Genomic DNA, 15,346 nt, shown 5'->3' with positions numbered 1-15,346 from the left:
ATCCTCCTGCCTCCCAAAGTGCTGGGATTACAGGCTTAAGCACCACACCTGGCCAAGCACTATCATTTATTGATCATTCACTATGCTCTAGTGCCTTATTACATTTAATGCTCACATCAACTCTATGACATAGGTGCTATAAAAACCCTATTTTACTCTTTCAGAAACTGAGGCACAGATTTTATTTGCCCAAGACTGCAAAGCATTTATTTATTGACAGGACCAGATCTCCATTACATTTCATGCTCCAAGTCACTCAGCTGTAAACCCCCTAACATGGCAGGTTGTCATTGAGAGTTCCCAAATTACTATCCATCCTGCTCCCTACTTGGTCCCAACAGCCCGACTAACATTGATCAAAGACCAAGCCAGAAAGGTGGTCTACTCCCTTTTCCCTTTCTGTATCCCTCATTTATGACCAAAGTAAAGTTTTCCCCTGCCCCTTATCTGCACTAATTTGTGAGTTGCCAGAATGAACCCTGGTCCATTCTCTCATATTTGGTGCACAACTTGTCCCCTAAATAGACTGTAAATACCTAGAGGACAGGGATAATTATTCCATAGATATTTATTGAATATTTACTATGTGTTGGACCCAGCGCTAAGAGTATATGTATACATTTGCCAGCCCAATGTCCAGTGGTCTGAGTCCTGTGCTTCCCACTGGAACCATGCCCCTCCCAGTCCCAATAAGTCTCAGGGAAGACGGGGAGGGCCAAATCCTATATCAGGGTCTTGGGAAGGGAAGGGACCTGGTTGGGGGGAGGGGGGTTCCGAGGAGTGAAACCACTTCCTGTGTAGCTAGTTCCTGTGTTGACAGAAAGAGCTTAAGGGGAGGCAGGGGTGGAGGGAGCAGAGCCAAGGATTGAGGGGCTACTGTGCTCTGGAGATGCGAAGGCCAGGAGTCCTTCCCACCATGAGCCCTCTCCACTCCTGCGGCTGGAGTTTTCCCAGCCTCTGTGGGAGCAAGAAAGCTCAAAAGAGCTGTTTGAGTGGGAAAAGAGAATGGAGGAAGTTGACAGGGATGGGCGGGGCCCGTGGGGGGGCTGACCAGGAACCCAGCTTCCTGCTCAGTACCCAGACATCCAGCCCCCAGCTCACCCCCACCCCTTCCAGCCCCTACGCCGCTCAGGAACCTGTTCTGGCCCTCCTCCCAAGTCCCAGCCACCCCTCCCCCATCGGTTTCTCCCCTCCAGGGGATGGAGGCCGGGAGACCCCAGGAAGAAGAGGATGGTGAACAGGTGAGCTGGGCACCGGGTGGGCAAGGCTGCCACTGGGAGAGAAGGGAGGTGAGAGGACCTGGGGACAGAGACCTAGTGACACAAGTGGACACAAGGGAGTTGCAGAGGCTTGGGCACACTGAGGCAGGAACAGAGACACAGAGAAAGGAAATGGGCCACTGGCCTAGCCCCCTGTCCACCCCACCCCCTCCAACCACCACCGCTTGACTGGAATGGACGTCTTTTGGCAACAGGGCTCCCCTCAGGATGAGCAAGGTTGGCCCCCTCCGAACTCCACCACTCGGCCTTGGCGATCTGCTCCTCCATCCCCTCCTCCTCCAGGCACCCGACACACAGGTACCCCCACCCACCCAGGGAGCTCCCTGACCCTGGTGCCCACATCCTGACCCCATTACCAAGGCCCACTGCATTGCGGACCCCTCCCCAACTCCTCCAGATTCCCCATGGGACTCCCCATTGTACCCCCTTGGCTCTGTCCCTAGTCACCTCACCTTGTCCCCACCTCCTACAGCTCCTGGCTGCCAGCTTTTCTGAGTTCTCCCCTTCCTCTCCCCAGCCCTGGGGCCCCGCTCGGCCTCCCTGCTCTCCCTGCAGACCGAGCTACTTTTGGACCTGGTGGCTGAGGCCCAGTCCCGCCGCCTAGAGGAGCAGAGGGCCACTTTCCATGCCCTACAGAGCCCCCCAAGCCTAGCCCCTGCCCTGCCCCGGCCTTTTGAGGACAAAGAACAGCTCTACAGCACCATCCTCAGTCACCAGGTGAGACACCCCCCATGAGGCACTACCCAGGCCTTCTGGTCTCTTGGCCTCTATTTTCTTTTGGGCCCTACCCCTCTTTCTCCCTAGGCATCTGCCCCATCACCAGCCCCTAGTCACCCCATCCCCATCACAGGTTTCCTGTATGCCCCCCAATTCCAACTCTGGCTCCTCTGAAGACCCTCCTCCCAGACCCTCACCAAAGCTCTCCCTCTCCCTCCACTCCTCCAGTGCCAGCGGATGGAAGCCCAGCGGTCAGAGCCTCCCCTTCCCCCAGGGGGGCAGGAGCTCCTGGAGTTGCTGCTGAGAGTTCAGGGTGGGGGTCGAATGGAGGAGCAAAGGTCCCGGCCCCCCACACACATCTGCTGAGACTTGAGCCCCCAAGCAGCCCTCCTCACTCCTGGGGCTCAAAGGTGGGCAGCCCATTGTATGCCCTCAACCCTTGCTTGGCAGGGTACCAGAGACTGGAAAATCCAGCAGAAATCTCAATATTCATCACCCTCATCACCTTCCCTGAGAACTGGAGGGGGTGAAAGTCCTCAAACCCTGGGAATAGGCAAGGTAGGATGGTCATTTAACTCCCTCCCCTAATACATAGCCACTTGAGGCAGTAAGAGGATCCCTGGCACCCATCTCAGGGAGTAGCTGGGAGTCCCTGTCCTGAGCTCTGGGGACACCACCAGTAGTCAAGTTACCAGGCAGGGTCTGAGGGCTCAGGCCCCCACCTCCCAAGAAAAGGCAAATCTCCCAAGGTTACCACCTGAGAGACAGCTCTACCCTCCTTCCCAGTAAGGAGAAAGGGGCGGGGAGGGCTGTACCGCCAAGACAGGTTAAGACTATTCTCCCTCTCTCCCTCCCACCATCGCCACCCGCACCCCACAGCCCCGACACTGAGGGGCCTACAGGCTGTGAATGGACCTTTAGCCCTGCCCACCTCCCTCCCCACTGCTGCTCTGTCTGATATTTTGGTTGTATGAATAAATGTAATTCCCCTCCGGACTGAAGACTGGTGTCTGGGGCGGTGGGGGGGCGGGGCAGAAATAGAGGGTAGGAAGGTGAAGCCAGAGGCCACCTCTCTCCCCAGTCTGGCCAGAGGCCAGCTCCCCTCCCTGGCTAGTTAATTACTGGCTCATTAAGCAGCGGCTGGAGACCTCCCTAATTATCTCCCCCAGCCCCTCTCTCCTGGTTTTAATTAAGTAGGACAGGGAGGGGAGTCATTAGAACAAGAAATATGAACTGAGCTGTCTGTGAACCCAGGCATTCCAGCGGCCAGAGTTCACATCACCTAGATCCCTAATTCAGAAGCCAGGTGGCAGGCCCCCTAGCCCTCAACACGCCCCTCTCCCAGGCCACCGAAGTCCAGCGGGGCCTTCCCATATTTTCCCCGATGGGCCAGTCTCCTCCCCTTGTCCCGTCTTCGCTCTCCCCTCCTCCACTCGGTCTCAGTTCCTCTGTTTCTGTGTGTCTCTCTCCGCCCCCAGCTCCTCCCCGTTCCTCCTCTCTTCTCCCCTCCTCTTCCTCCTTGTCTCCCCTCCCCCAGCCTCCCTCCCTCGCTCCCCCCCTTCTCCCTCCTCCCTCCTCCCTCTCTCTCACACACACCCCCGCTTGGGCCTCCTCTCTCTCTCCGGCTCCATTTTCTCCGCCGCCGGGGGCCGGGGTCTCCTGTGGGGGACCCAGCTGGTACCCCAGGTCTCCCTTCAGTGCCGGGGTGAACCCCAGGGGAGCCGGGAGGGGGGAAGACGGGCGGGGGTTGGGGCGGAGGGAGCAGCGGCCCCAGCGAGTTTGGGGGGGAAGTAACCAGGCGGGGGGAGGGGCGGAGCAGGGAGGGGGCCTCAGGGCCCCCCCCCAGCTATGGACGATCGGCTGCTGGGGCCGCCCCCTCCAGGCGGGGGCCGAGGGGGCCTGGGATTGGTGGGTGGGGAGCCTGGGGGCCCTGGCGAGCCTCCCGGTGGCGGAGACCCCGGTGGGGGTAGCGGGGGGGTCCCGGGGGGCCGAGGGAAGCAAGACATCGGGGACATTCTGCAGCAGATAATGACCATCACCGACCAGAGCCTGGACGAGGCCCAGGCCAAGTGAGTGCCCCCACCCCGGGACCCCACACAGACCCAGCAAACCCCCGTTCACAAGCTCTGAATCTTCTGGGAGCCCCCCAACTCCAGGGCCCTCTCCAGGAAACAGCAGCTGCCTCCTTACTCCTGGGAGCCCCAAGAAAAGTGATCCCTCTCAAACCTCCCTTCACCCCGAGACCCTGAAACCTTCACAGAGGGAACCCCAGGTGGCCCCACTCCCCCTCCTAACCTTTTGCTGACCCCCACACTCCCCGGAGCAGCCCCATCTCCCGAGGCCCCTTCTGGCTCCCAGACTAAGAAACTGTTCTTGGGCTGTGTCCTCTTCTCCCCTAACTCTCCACCCAGCCCACCCCCTTCTCTCCAGACCTGGGGACCTCCACACACTCTTCAGAGCTCCTAACACTCCCCTCCACCCACGGCCCCAGCCTCCAAGGATCCTCACCCACCCTTCCCTCTGCTCAGCCAGACACCAGGTGCATCAAAGCCTCCCACCTACTCAGCCCCAGGACCCCTTCACACACACTTAGCTCGGCACCCCCAATCCCTCTCTGCCACCTCAAACTCCATCTCTCTTCCTCTGAAAAGTACCTAGTCACCCTCATTTCTCCAGTCGCCCCCAAATCCCACCTCATACCTTCCTAGACCGTCTCCCAAAGCCCCCAGCCCACCCATGGTGGCTTCCGCCTGCTGCTTGCATCTTCCCTGTCTTCCTGAAGCCCCCCAGCTTCCCCACACTCTGGGAGCTGCTCTTTTCCCAAGAAGCCCCCACCCCAACTCCGCCCCCAACCCTGCTTCCTCCCTCTGCACATGTACCCTTCTCCCTCCTTGTTCCCAGGCTCCTTTCGCAAGTCAGAGACCCCTGCTCTGTTTCTCTAGCTCCTCAACTTTTCTCTTTCCCCACTCCCACTCCTCCCAAGGAAACACGCCCTAAACTGCCACCGAATGAAGCCTGCTCTCTTTAGCGTCCTGTGTGAAATCAAGGAGAAAACCGGTATGTGTGTCCCCCTCTGATTGCCTCAACTCTGGGGACAGAACCTTGTTCATTGTAGGGCTAAAGACTATGACAGCTTGGAGCCCTGAGGAAAGTGAGGAGTTGAGGAGGTTGCAAAGGGGACTGGGAAAGGAACCAAAGCCTGGGAACTTGGGTCTCCAGGAGGACTGAGCGCGGGGTGTGGGGTCCCTGGGTCCCTAAGTCCACCCGCCTGCATGCTAGGCCTCAGCATTCGAAGCTCCCAAGAGGAGGAGCCGGTGGACCCACAGCTGATGCGCTTGGACAACATGCTTCTGGCAGAGGGTGTGGCTGGGCCTGAGAAAGGGGGGGGCTCAGCTGCAGCAGCTGCAGCCGCTGCAGCCTCCGGGGGCGGCGTGTCCCCTGACAACTCCATCGAACACTCGGACTATCGCAGCAAACTTGCCCAGATCCGCCACATCTACCACTCGGAGCTGGAGAAGTATGAACAGGTGAGGAGAGGAGGCTGGGGGGCGAGGTGTGGAGGGAGGGGCTTTGGGGAAGGAATCTCAAGACCAAAGGGCTCCTCCTCACCAGCCTATGGGCCCCCACTACAGGCATGTAATGAGTTCACAACCCATGTCATGAACCTGCTGAGGGAGCAGAGCCGCACGAGGCCAGTGGCACCCAAAGAGATGGAGCGCATGGTGAGCATCATCCACCGGAAGTTCAGCGCCATCCAGATGCAGCTCAAGCAGAGCACCTGCGAGGCCGTCATGATCCTGCGTTCCCGCTTCCTGGATGCCAGGTGGGGCCCAGGGGCCCAGGCCAGCCCCCAGCACCAGGCTCCTTCCCATTCCTCTCCAAGGCCCCGGGCTGCCACGTTGCACAGCGTAGAACTCTGTGACAGTGGTGCCCTCTGGAGTTATGCAACATGGCAGCCCTGCAAGACACCAACATCCTCCTCACTACCCTTCTCCCTCCTTCGTAGACGAAAGCGCCGTAACTTCAGCAAACAGGCCACTGAGGTCCTAAATGAGTATTTCTACTCCCACCTGAGTAACCCATATCCTAGTGAGGAGGCTAAAGAGGAGCTCGCCAAGAAATGTGGCATCACTGTCTCTCAGGTATTGTGAGAGTTTGGGGAGAAGGGAGTTTTCAAGCAAAATGTCCTCAGATCCTAGTCAGGTGTGGTGGCGTGCACCTGTCATCCCAGCTACTCAGGAGGCTGAGGCAGGACGATAGCTTGTGCTCAGGAGTTGAGGACTAGCCTGGGCAACACAGTGAGACCCTGTCTCAAAAAAAAAAAAAAAAAAAATTAAAAGAAAATGCTTTCAGATCCTATTCAATGAAGGGCTTCCAGGGGAAAGGTTTCTACCTGACCTTCCTTTCTGCCCAACACCCCACAGGTCTCCAACTGGTTTGGCAACAAGCGCATTCGCTATAAGAAAAATATTGGAAAGTTCCAAGAAGAGGCAAACATCTATGCCGTCAAGACTGCTGTGTCAGTCACCCAGGGGGGCCACAGCCGCACCAGCTCCCCGACACCCCCTTCCTCTGCAGGTGGATCCCACCGTCACCCCAGCTGGCTGTTTTGCACACTTCCTGCTTTCGTTCCCACTTCCTGCTTTTGTTCCCACTTCCTGTCTAAGCAGGATCATAACAGAGAGGGGGACTTTTGGGGCTAGAGGGACCAAGCTGAGACAGGGTAGAGATGTCAAGGGACAGAGGCCACTCCAATGAAGTTAATTCTGCCTTTCTTGCAGTGGGTGGCCAAGGGAGGCTCAGGAATAGCCTGCTCTTTCTGAGTGTTGGAATGTTTCGTGCATAATTTGTATATAGTAGCACATCCCCACAGAGCTAGTTTGAAGGGCTTTTTGGTAACTGAGAGTCATCTCCTGTCTGCCGTCACAGGCTCTCTTACATTCTTCCCTCTCTGTTCCTCCAAGGCTCTGGTGGCTCTTTCAATCTCTCAGGATCCGGAGACATGTTCCTGGGGATGCCTGGGCTCAATGGAGATTCCTACTCTGCTTCCCAGGTCAGCCGCCCCCATCTCCTCTCAAGTAGGGCTTCCCAAACTCTGTTTCCCCCGCTTTAGGATGCAAGACCTCTTTCTTCTGAGGCTTCTTCTCACCGTGTCATACCTTCCTCTGCTGCCTGCAGGTGGAATCACTCCGACACTCGATGGGGCCAGGGGGCTACGGGGACAACCTCGGGGCAGGCCAGATGTACAGCCCTCGGGAAATGAGGGTGAGTGGACTCTGAAGCCCCCTCCCTCCAGCTCTCACCAGGACAGAAGGGCCTTTTCCCCGGCAGTGTTGTACCCACACAGGGCTTCCCAGGGCCCTGTTTCCTAGACTCCAACTGTCTCTCTTTTTTCCCAGGCAAACGGCAGCTGGCAGGAGGCTGTGACCCCCTCTTCAGTGACATCCCCAACAGAGGGACCAGGGAGTGTTCACTCAGACACCTCCAACTGATCTCGCCCCTCAGGGTCACGGGTAGGGGCTCTCAAAAGGCAACTCTGGAAGAAGACACGGGCATCCAGAAGACAAACCCCAAATACAAGAGAAGCACAAGACAGAGAAGGGCAAATAGGGTCATCCCCGCCCCAACTAGACTCTCAGTGCTGGGGGTGCTGACTACATGGCAGGAAGAATGGGGCCCCGAAGGGAGAGTGGGGTCTGTCGCCCCCTTTCTTCTATCTTTTTTGTCTCTTACAGAAACACATCAGAAACCTCTTTCCTAGAGCCCTTCTCTCTCTCTCTCTCTTTCTCTCTCTCTCTCTCTCCCCCCATACACTCCCACATACTCTCTCTGGGCTCCCCCACCCCACTTACATGTTCTGGAATCTGTGGAGACACCAGTCCTGCCCGACCAGAGATGCCAAAAATGGGGACATGACTTCTGGACAGAGGACATGGGCCGCACCCCCTGTGCTTCCCCACCCCCTGCCCCTCCAGACGGCTTTATTACCTCATACGCAGCTCATCCTAAACCAATAGAACCGCTCGGTGGACAAGAGTGTCTGACTCAGATATCTACCTCGGAGGGAGTTTCTGCTACTTTAGGGAATTATTGACTGGGCTTTGGGGATGAACTTTTTTTTTTTTTTTTTTTTTTTTTTTTAACGAAAGAAAAAGAAACCCTGGGATCCATCTGTATTTTTTAAATTTTGGTGTTTTTTTCTTTTGGTGGTGGTGGTGGTTCTTAATTTTTAGTTTGGGGATGTAGTTTTGTTTTTTTAATATAAATATGTTATTTTCTTGACTTTTTTAATTTCTTGCTTTCCCATGATAGGCGTGATAGCCAGAGGGGTCCTGGTAAGAGGAAAGGGGACAGGCAACTGGTGAAGAAGCCCGTTGGCTCCAGGCCTGTCCATCAGGCAGTGAATTGTACAGGGCGCCAAGCCCTCGCCCCCTACACCCACGTGGGTGTTCTTTGCTTGTGCAGGCAGGTTTCTGCTGCATTTGCTGTGGAGGCAGTGAGGGCCTGCTGGCCTCCTAGCCTGCCTCTTCTCACAGCCCTTGGGCAGGGTTGGACTCGGTAATTTTCAGGAAATTGAAGATGCCACCTTCCCCTGTGAGTGACACATCTTTAATTTTTTTGTTTAACTACTATTTGCTGATTGGAGGGGGAAGAATAGGGAGGGGATTATTGCCAAATATGTGAAACATGGGTTGGGGTGCTTGTATGTGTATCTCCCTCAGTTTCCCCAGAAATGAAGTATTTTGGTTACACCAAAACCAAAGGGGGTGGGGAGAGAGGAGGGAGGTTGCAAAAAGCCAGGTATGGGGGAAAGTAAAATCGACACTGTCCCATCCTTGGCCCTGAAACCCTACCATCTGATCCCCTCAGACATCCTCAGGACTTCACAAGACTTTCAGAGTGGGGGCTCCTCCCGTCAAGAGATCTGGGCAGGCTGAGGGGACAGGTTGGGAGTGTGACGGGTGGGGGGTGGGAGGCACGGGACGGGGGCAGTTCTCTCCTCACTTGTAAACTTGTAGTTTCACAGAAAAAAAAAAAATGCAGTTTTAAATAAAGAAATTTCTTTTTTCCCTGGGTTTAGTTGAGAATTTTTTTCAAAAAATATGAGAAACCCCAGAAAAAACTTTTCTCTCATGAAGCCCCAAGCAGATTTCTCCCCATGCCCTAGCCTTGCCCTCACTTGCCCCATTCCACCTCAGCAAACAACACCCTGGCCTGAAGCCTGCAGCCCAGCGGCCTGCAGGGGGCCACCAGGCAGCCCTCAGGACTGACGGGATACACGGGGGGCTACACACTCCCCACCCTGAGAGAAGTGGCTGTGCCCAGAGGCTGGCAGTGCCCAGGGGTGGGGTGATAATTGTTTCTCCCAGTACCTGAAGGACTCTTGTCCCAGAGGCATGAATTCCTAGCATTCTCTGTGACAGGACAGGACTGAGAGATGGGGGCAGGGAAGAGGGTACAAGCCCCACCTAGGGCGGTGGCCACAACAGGGAAAGGGGCAGACAGAGCCAGGAGCCTGGGGAGGAAGCAGGATGGCAGCTTGGGCAGCGGCCGGAGCCTGGGTGTTGATCCTCAGTCTGTGGGGTGAGCCACTCCTCCCACCCCACCAATCCTCGCTGCAGGAAGTACTTCACCCCTACCCCCCAATCTCCCCAGAACCTTCCTAGAACCCAGGCACTGCTTTGCAAGCTCCTTCTCCCACCCTGTCCCAATTTCATTTGCTCCATCTCCCCTCCTGCCCCTCCACCATGGTGCTATCTCCCAGGGGCGGTAGTAGGTGGTCAAAACGTCACAGCCCGGATCGGAGAGCCACTGGTGCTGAACTGTAAGGGGGCCCCCAAGAAACCACCCCAGCAGCTGGAATGGAAACTGGTAAGCAGAGCCCCTGTCACTGCCTCCCAGCGTCCAGAGCAACCAGCAGTGATTTGCCTCATCAGTCCTTCCCCAAAGGACTACACTGTTTAGGCCCCTCCTCTCTGTCTTCAGAACACAGGCCGGACAGAAGCTTGGAAGGTCCTGTCTCCCCAGGGAGGCCCCTGGGATAGCGTGGCTCGTGTCCTCCCCAACGGCTCCCTCCTTCTTCCCGCTGTTGGGATCCAGGATGAGGGGACTTTCCGGTGCCGGGCAACGAACAGGAATGGAAAGGAGACCAAAACCAACTACCGAGTCCGAGTCTACCGTAAGGGTTCCAGGGCCTTCCTTCTCCAAGGCCCCCTCTCATCTAAGACAAAGCCTTCAATCCCAGCCCTTGACTCCTTGGCCCTGGTGTGTGAGGACCTCTGACTTCTGTCACCCCCATTCCCATACCTGGAGTGTAAGAACCTTCAAAGCTGCAGCCTCTGACTGGAATTTTCCCTTCTTCAGAGATTCCTGGGAAGCCAGAAATTGTAGATCCTGCCTCTGAACTCATGGCTGGTGTCCCCAGTAAGGTAGTGAAAGAGAGAGAGAGAAGCAGAAAACGGTCCCGTGAAGGAGGGGAGTGTGGCTGTGGGGGGGGTATATGGCATCTGTGATTTTCAAAGGATGATGAGGTCACCACTCTTTCCTCAGGTGGGGACTTGTGTGTCCGAGGGAGGCTACCCTGCAGGGACTCTTAGCTGGCACTTGGATGGGAAACCCCTGGTACCTGATGGGAAGGGTGAGTCCCGTGAGCCCCAAGTTCCCCGCTCCTAGCAGCCTTCTTCCTGATCTCACTCCCATACCCTGGGATGTCACATCTTCTCCTTCCTCAACCGTAGGAGTGGCTGTGAAGGAACAGACCTGGAGACATCCTGAGACGGGGCTCTTCACACTGCAGTCGGAGCTGATGGTGACCCCAGCCAGGGGAGGAGCTTCCCGCCCCACCTTCTCCTGTAGCTTCAGCCCGGGCCTTCCACGGCGCCGGGCCTTGCACACAGCCCCCATCCAGCCCAGTGTCTGGGGTGAGCACAGAGGTGGGGAGGGCCCCAAGCTCAGGTGAGCACATTCTGGCCCTCAGGGAAAGAGAGGGGTCAAGTCCGTGGCCACCGGAACCACTCGTGGGTATAACTCTCAACCTCATGCCCCTTCCAACCCGCAGAGCCTGAGCCTCTGGAGGAGGTCCAGTTGGTGGTGGAGCCAGAAGGTGGAGTAGTAGCTCCTGGTGAGACGGTAACCCTGACCTGTGAAGCCCCGGCCCAGCCCCCTCCTCAAATCCACTGGATGAAGGATGTGAGTGACCTGGAGACAGGGGCTGGGAGGTAGGGAGAACCCTAACTGGTGACTGGAAGGAGGGCAGAGGGCTAACGGAGGGAGAGGCAGGCTAGGAGCTGAGGAGGCAGACATCTGAGGGTATCTGAGGATGTGGAGACAAAGAGACAGGAGCATGGGGTGTGGACAGGGGCTTTGTAACAGTCTATCTCCCTTCCCCCGCCCAGGGTGTGCCCCTGTCCCTTACCTCCAGCCCTGTGCTGATCCTCCCTGAGGTAGGGCCTCAGGACCAGGGAACCTACAGCTGTGTGGCCACCCTTCCCAGCCATGGGCCCCAGGAAAGCCCTGCTGTCAGCATCAGCATCATTGGTGAGACCTCTCTCCAAATGCCAGGGACCCTGGGGCTGAGGTGAGGGACAGCACAGGCTCCGATTACCTATCCCATTCTGGCATTATCCCCAAGAGCCACCCCACCCCTCCCTCCATGGACCCACACCCAGTCCTCCTCTGCCCCACCCAAATCCTGCCAAGAGAGCAGCTGAGCTTCTCCCCTCTTCCCTCTGAATTGAAGAAAGGGAAAGATGCCACTGGGCCTCCCACTAAATAGCCTTCTCTCAAACCGAAGTCTGCCCTTCTGACTTGCTCCAACTTTGTCTTCCAGAAACGGGCGAGGAGGGGCCAACAGCAGGTGAGGGGTTGGACAGACAGAGAAGCAGAAGATAGCTCCCAACACGTGACTAGGGGCTGGTCAACAAGAAAGGGATGGTGAGCACTGAGGGCCATGCCCTCAGTTTTCTCCATCTCCCTACAGGCTCTGTGGGAGGGTCAGGGCTGGGAACTCTAGCCCTGGTCCTGGGGATCCTGGGAGGCCTGGGGATAGCCACCCTGCTTGTTGGGGTCATCATGTGGCGAAGGCGGCGACTCCAAGGAGAAGAGAGGTGAGTGGAGAGCAAGCCAGACACCTTAGACCTGGGCCTTCCCAGGTGACAGATGTGGGGGGGTGGAATGATGGAGCACTGAGAACCATGTGCAGAATTGTCCCCAATCCTCCTCCTCAGGAAGGCTCCAGAAAACCAAGAGGAGGAGGAAGAGCGTGCAGAGCTGAATCAGTCAGAGGAGCCTGAGGCAGGCGAGAGCAGTACAGGAGGGCCTTGAGGGGCCCATAGACAGACCCCATCCATCACCTTTTCCCTGACCCATTCTGGCCCCAGACCAGCTCTCCTCTGTAGAGTCTATACCCTACCTTGCCAAACTTTCTTCCACAACCAGAGCTCCCCACAAACAGTAATGAGTAAATACCTGACACATCTTGAGCATGTGTGTTTGTGTGCGTATGTGAGATGATCTCGGCCCTGCACCCTTGAGAGCTATGAACCCCACGACTGCCTACATCACACCAAACACCTCTTCAAGCTGGGGACGAGATGCTTCTGTCCTGGAAGGAAGGAAGAACTTGGGAAGAGTTCCCATCAATACATTTCACCTTTTTTATTGAATTTGTAATAAAGGAGGTAGTGAAGGGGAGGAAGCATTTAAGAGTCAGAACCCATATTAGACACTGGGGAGAGAAAAATTAAATTAAATCAACATGAGGGGAAGTGGGGGAGGGTCAGAGGGAGCCTTGCCCACCTTTCAACATCAAATCAAGAAATCTGGGGGAAATCAAAGGATTAGGAGAGAAGAGAAACAGACATTGTCTTTAGTCTGTCCTTCTCCTCCAGGTCCAGGAATTACAATGCTACTGAGCGAGCAGTTCAGAGAAGGTTCTCTCATCCTATGCCCAGATGTCACTCCTCCCCAATCCCTCCTGAAGAGTGGCCAGGGTTGGCCTTAGCCAACAGAAAAGGAGGGGCTGGGGGTCCAGGAGTAAGGAAGGGTCATTAGGGAGCCCCAATACTGATTCTCCTCTGGCTGGAGGTGGGCAGGAAGGAGACACAGCTCAAATACTAAGCAGCCAGAAAAAGAAGAAGATGGCGAGAAACAGGAAGAGGGAATCCTGCCAGCTGGAGGCCGGGTGACCCTGTCCCAGATCCACACCTGTGGGAGAGAGGAAAGCTGCAGAAGCATATGCTCCTAGGCCAGGAGGGGGCCCAAGGGAGTTGACAGGGCTCCTTGGTAGGAGCTAAGTGTGACTCTTACCTGTACCCCGGCGGAAAGGCTCATGGGAATTGAAGACGGTGGTGAAAAAGCCAAAGGGAAAAGCACCAACACCAAATGAGAAGTGAAAGCCCCCAGTATCACCAAATGGCTGGAATCCCTAGGGGGGTGAAAAAAGTCAGAGGGGAACCAGACAAATCGTTGGCAAGGAAGGGACACAAATGGACAAGAAGACTCACCCCTCTGCTCTCTGGAGCTGGTCGCTGGCCCTGGGGGCGGGGTGGAGTTTTCAATCTGAGAAAGAGGAGAGAGACTGTCAACAGGGAATTCTCTTCTCTTCCACATCCTCTTCCTAGGGCAAAAGCCTTCTACCTTCCCTGAGCACAACCCTTCTCTCACCTGGGATCCTGGGGTTTCTGGCTCCCTCGCCCATAAAGCGGGACAACATTCTCTCTGCTGATCCCAGCTTTACACACTGGGCACTCTTGCCGCTCTGGCCGTGTCTCCAGCCACTAGGGAGAAAAAAATGAAATGGTTTCCAGTATACAGGAGGGTCTTCCAGCTCCTCAGACCTCCCCATTTCCCTCTTCATCTCCTTTGAGTACGCACCTGATGGAGACAGGGCCAGCTGGATGGGGGGAGAAGAAAGAAAGGTCAAACTAGCTAGACACAGAAAAGAGAGACACAGACCCCAGATTTCACAGAATCCCATTTCACCCCTCTTCCCCGGTACTACCTGCCATTTCTTTTCATATTTTCCGCAACTTCTACCATGCCAGCCAACTCGGCCTATCTGCTCCTCTGATCTTCCAATACCCAAAGCTCTATCCATCCCCAACACACTCAAGCCTCTCTCCTTTTCCCCAACAAACATACAAATTTTCATCCCCTCCTTTCTCTGCCTTTCAAGTTAATTTTCCAATCCTTTCAATCCACCCCTTTCCAGGTTTCCTCTTTCAGCACCAACCCCGTTCTTTCCCCTTCACTCCAAACTAAACCCCTTTACTGGCAGATTTCCCCATTACTCCGTTTCCTCTCCCTTTATTATTTTTTTCTTTCAGTAACTTTGGTACGAAGCCTCTCCCTTTCAAGCTCAATGAAGTCCCAATCTCCACAACCCCTTAACCTCTCAAACCTGCCCCTCCACAGTGCCCTTGTCCCCAGGTTTGTCATACCACCCCCCTCCCAGATCTCATCTGAATATGATCCCATATTCCCTAGGTCTCCCTTACTCAACTGATGCGTCCCTCCCCTAACCTTTGCGACTTATTCGTTTCCACCTGTGCAGCAAAGAACCCTCACCTCCCTGGTGTAAGATGGCTCGGGTTTCATACGTACAGCTGCATGGTCCCCCCACTCCCCGTCCCACCTCCTCCTCTTAACATAACACACGCCCCAGCTCCTAGTTTCTAAGACCTTTCTTTCCACAGATCTCGTCTGTACAGGCGTTATCTTCCCACCCACACATACCAGAAAACACGTATGTCCCCTCTTCGGGCCTCACCTATAAGGACGTGCCCTCCGATTATCTGTATGATTGTATGGCGTCCCCACTCCCAGTCTCCCCAGCATAGAGGTGAGCCCCACCGCCTTCCGCCCCCCTCTCGACTCTCACCAGTACAAGTGGCCACACACACTGACCACAGCTTCCCGAGCAGTCTCCAAACATATATTACATTCGAAGGTCGCGCCCGCCCCGCCCCGCTCGCGGTTTGGCCCTTCGGGGCCCCCGTCCTCTTCCTCTGCTGCTGCCATGGCCGTTTTTGTTTTGCCCCCCACGTACCCCTCAGTCCCCTCAAATATATACACACACACACACACACACACACGCCCCAACAAATGAGAAACCACCTCCTGCCCACGATCGTTGGGCAGGCTTCAAGGTTTTCTAATCACTATTGGCCTGAGTGCCTGCCAATCACCCAGGGTTCACAAGATAGGATTGGTCCACAGGGGGAAAGCGTTTGCGCGGTCCTGCCCTTGCACAGTGACTATTGGCTGATACAGTCGCAGTTAGTATTCGGTGCCCAGGGATTGGCAATAACTCGCTACACTCCGTTCTGTCGCCCAGCCAGGGAGGGCAT

The 15,346-nt window shown here is 55.9% G+C and overlaps 4 protein-coding genes across 11 annotated transcripts; 3 read left to right on the top strand and 1 right to left on the bottom strand.

Annotated features, from left to right (window-relative positions):
- Nucleotides 1-1,130: 1,130 nt before the first annotated feature.
- Nucleotides 1,131-2,970, top strand: GPSM3 (G protein signaling modulator 3). The gene is made up of 4 exons (XM_069488356.1): nt 1,131-1,241; nt 1,475-1,577; nt 1,798-1,997; nt 2,226-2,970. The coding sequence occupies exons 1-4, from the start codon at nt 1,200-1,202 to the stop codon at nt 2,361-2,363; spliced, it is 483 nt and encodes a 160-aa protein (XP_069344457.1). The 5' UTR covers nt 1,131-1,199; the 3' UTR covers nt 2,364-2,970.
- Nucleotides 2,971-3,562: 592 nt separating this feature from the next.
- PBX2 (PBX homeobox 2) lies at nt 3,563-9,073 on the top strand. Of its 2 annotated transcripts, none has more exons than XM_069487938.1 (9): nt 3,563-4,066; nt 4,981-5,054; nt 5,277-5,524; nt 5,630-5,820; nt 6,004-6,139; nt 6,422-6,575; nt 6,962-7,050; nt 7,176-7,262; nt 7,397-9,073. In XM_069487938.1, the coding sequence occupies exons 1-9, from the start codon at nt 3,846-3,848 to the stop codon at nt 7,487-7,489; spliced, it is 1,293 nt and encodes a 430-aa protein (XP_069344039.1). In that variant the 5' UTR covers nt 3,563-3,845; the 3' UTR covers nt 7,490-9,073. The 2 variants fall into 2 exon arrangements, with proteins under 2 accessions (XP_069344039.1, XP_069344037.1); XM_069487936.1 differs by having other exon boundaries at nt 3,782-4,066; nt 6,962-7,080; nt 7,397-9,047.
- Nucleotides 9,074-9,497: 424 nt separating this feature from the next.
- On the top strand, nt 9,498-12,477 carry AGER (advanced glycosylation end-product specific receptor). Of its 7 annotated transcripts, none has more exons than XM_069488822.1 (11): nt 9,498-9,581; nt 9,763-9,869; nt 9,984-10,176; nt 10,362-10,426; nt 10,548-10,635; nt 10,736-10,918; nt 11,056-11,186; nt 11,393-11,534; nt 11,827-11,853; nt 11,977-12,103; nt 12,224-12,477. In XM_069488822.1, exons 1-11 carry the CDS (start codon nt 9,530-9,532, stop codon nt 12,318-12,320), a joined length of 1,212 nt encoding a protein of 403 aa, XP_069344923.1. In that variant the 5' UTR covers nt 9,498-9,529; the 3' UTR covers nt 12,321-12,477. The 7 variants fall into 7 exon arrangements, with proteins under 7 accessions (XP_069344923.1, XP_069344925.1, XP_069344928.1 ...); XM_069488824.1 differs by having other exon boundaries at nt 9,763-9,878; nt 10,026-10,176; XM_069488825.1 differs by having other exon boundaries at nt 9,530-9,581; nt 10,026-10,176; nt 12,224-12,320.
- A 164-nt stretch (nt 12,478-12,641) lies between these two features.
- RNF5 (ring finger protein 5) lies at nt 12,642-15,096 on the bottom strand. Its single transcript, XM_069487893.1, has 6 exons — nt 14,878-15,096; nt 13,872-13,890; nt 13,662-13,774; nt 13,502-13,556; nt 13,305-13,422; nt 12,642-13,202 (listed from the first exon to the last, which is right to left on the bottom strand). Exons 1-6 carry the CDS (start codon nt 15,015-15,017, stop codon nt 13,105-13,107), a joined length of 543 nt encoding a protein of 180 aa, XP_069343994.1. The 5' UTR covers nt 15,018-15,096; the 3' UTR covers nt 12,642-13,104.
- Nucleotides 15,097-15,346: the final 250 nt, after the last annotated feature.

This window comes from Eulemur rufifrons, chromosome 15 (assembly GCF_041146395.1).
Source record: "Eulemur rufifrons isolate Redbay chromosome 15, OSU_ERuf_1, whole genome shotgun sequence".
In the NCBI taxonomy this organism is placed as follows: domain Eukaryota; kingdom Metazoa; phylum Chordata; class Mammalia; order Primates; family Lemuridae; genus Eulemur; species Eulemur rufifrons.
The sequence above is the reverse complement of the archived record's forward strand: the minus strand, read 5'-3'. Positions and strand labels throughout refer to the sequence as shown.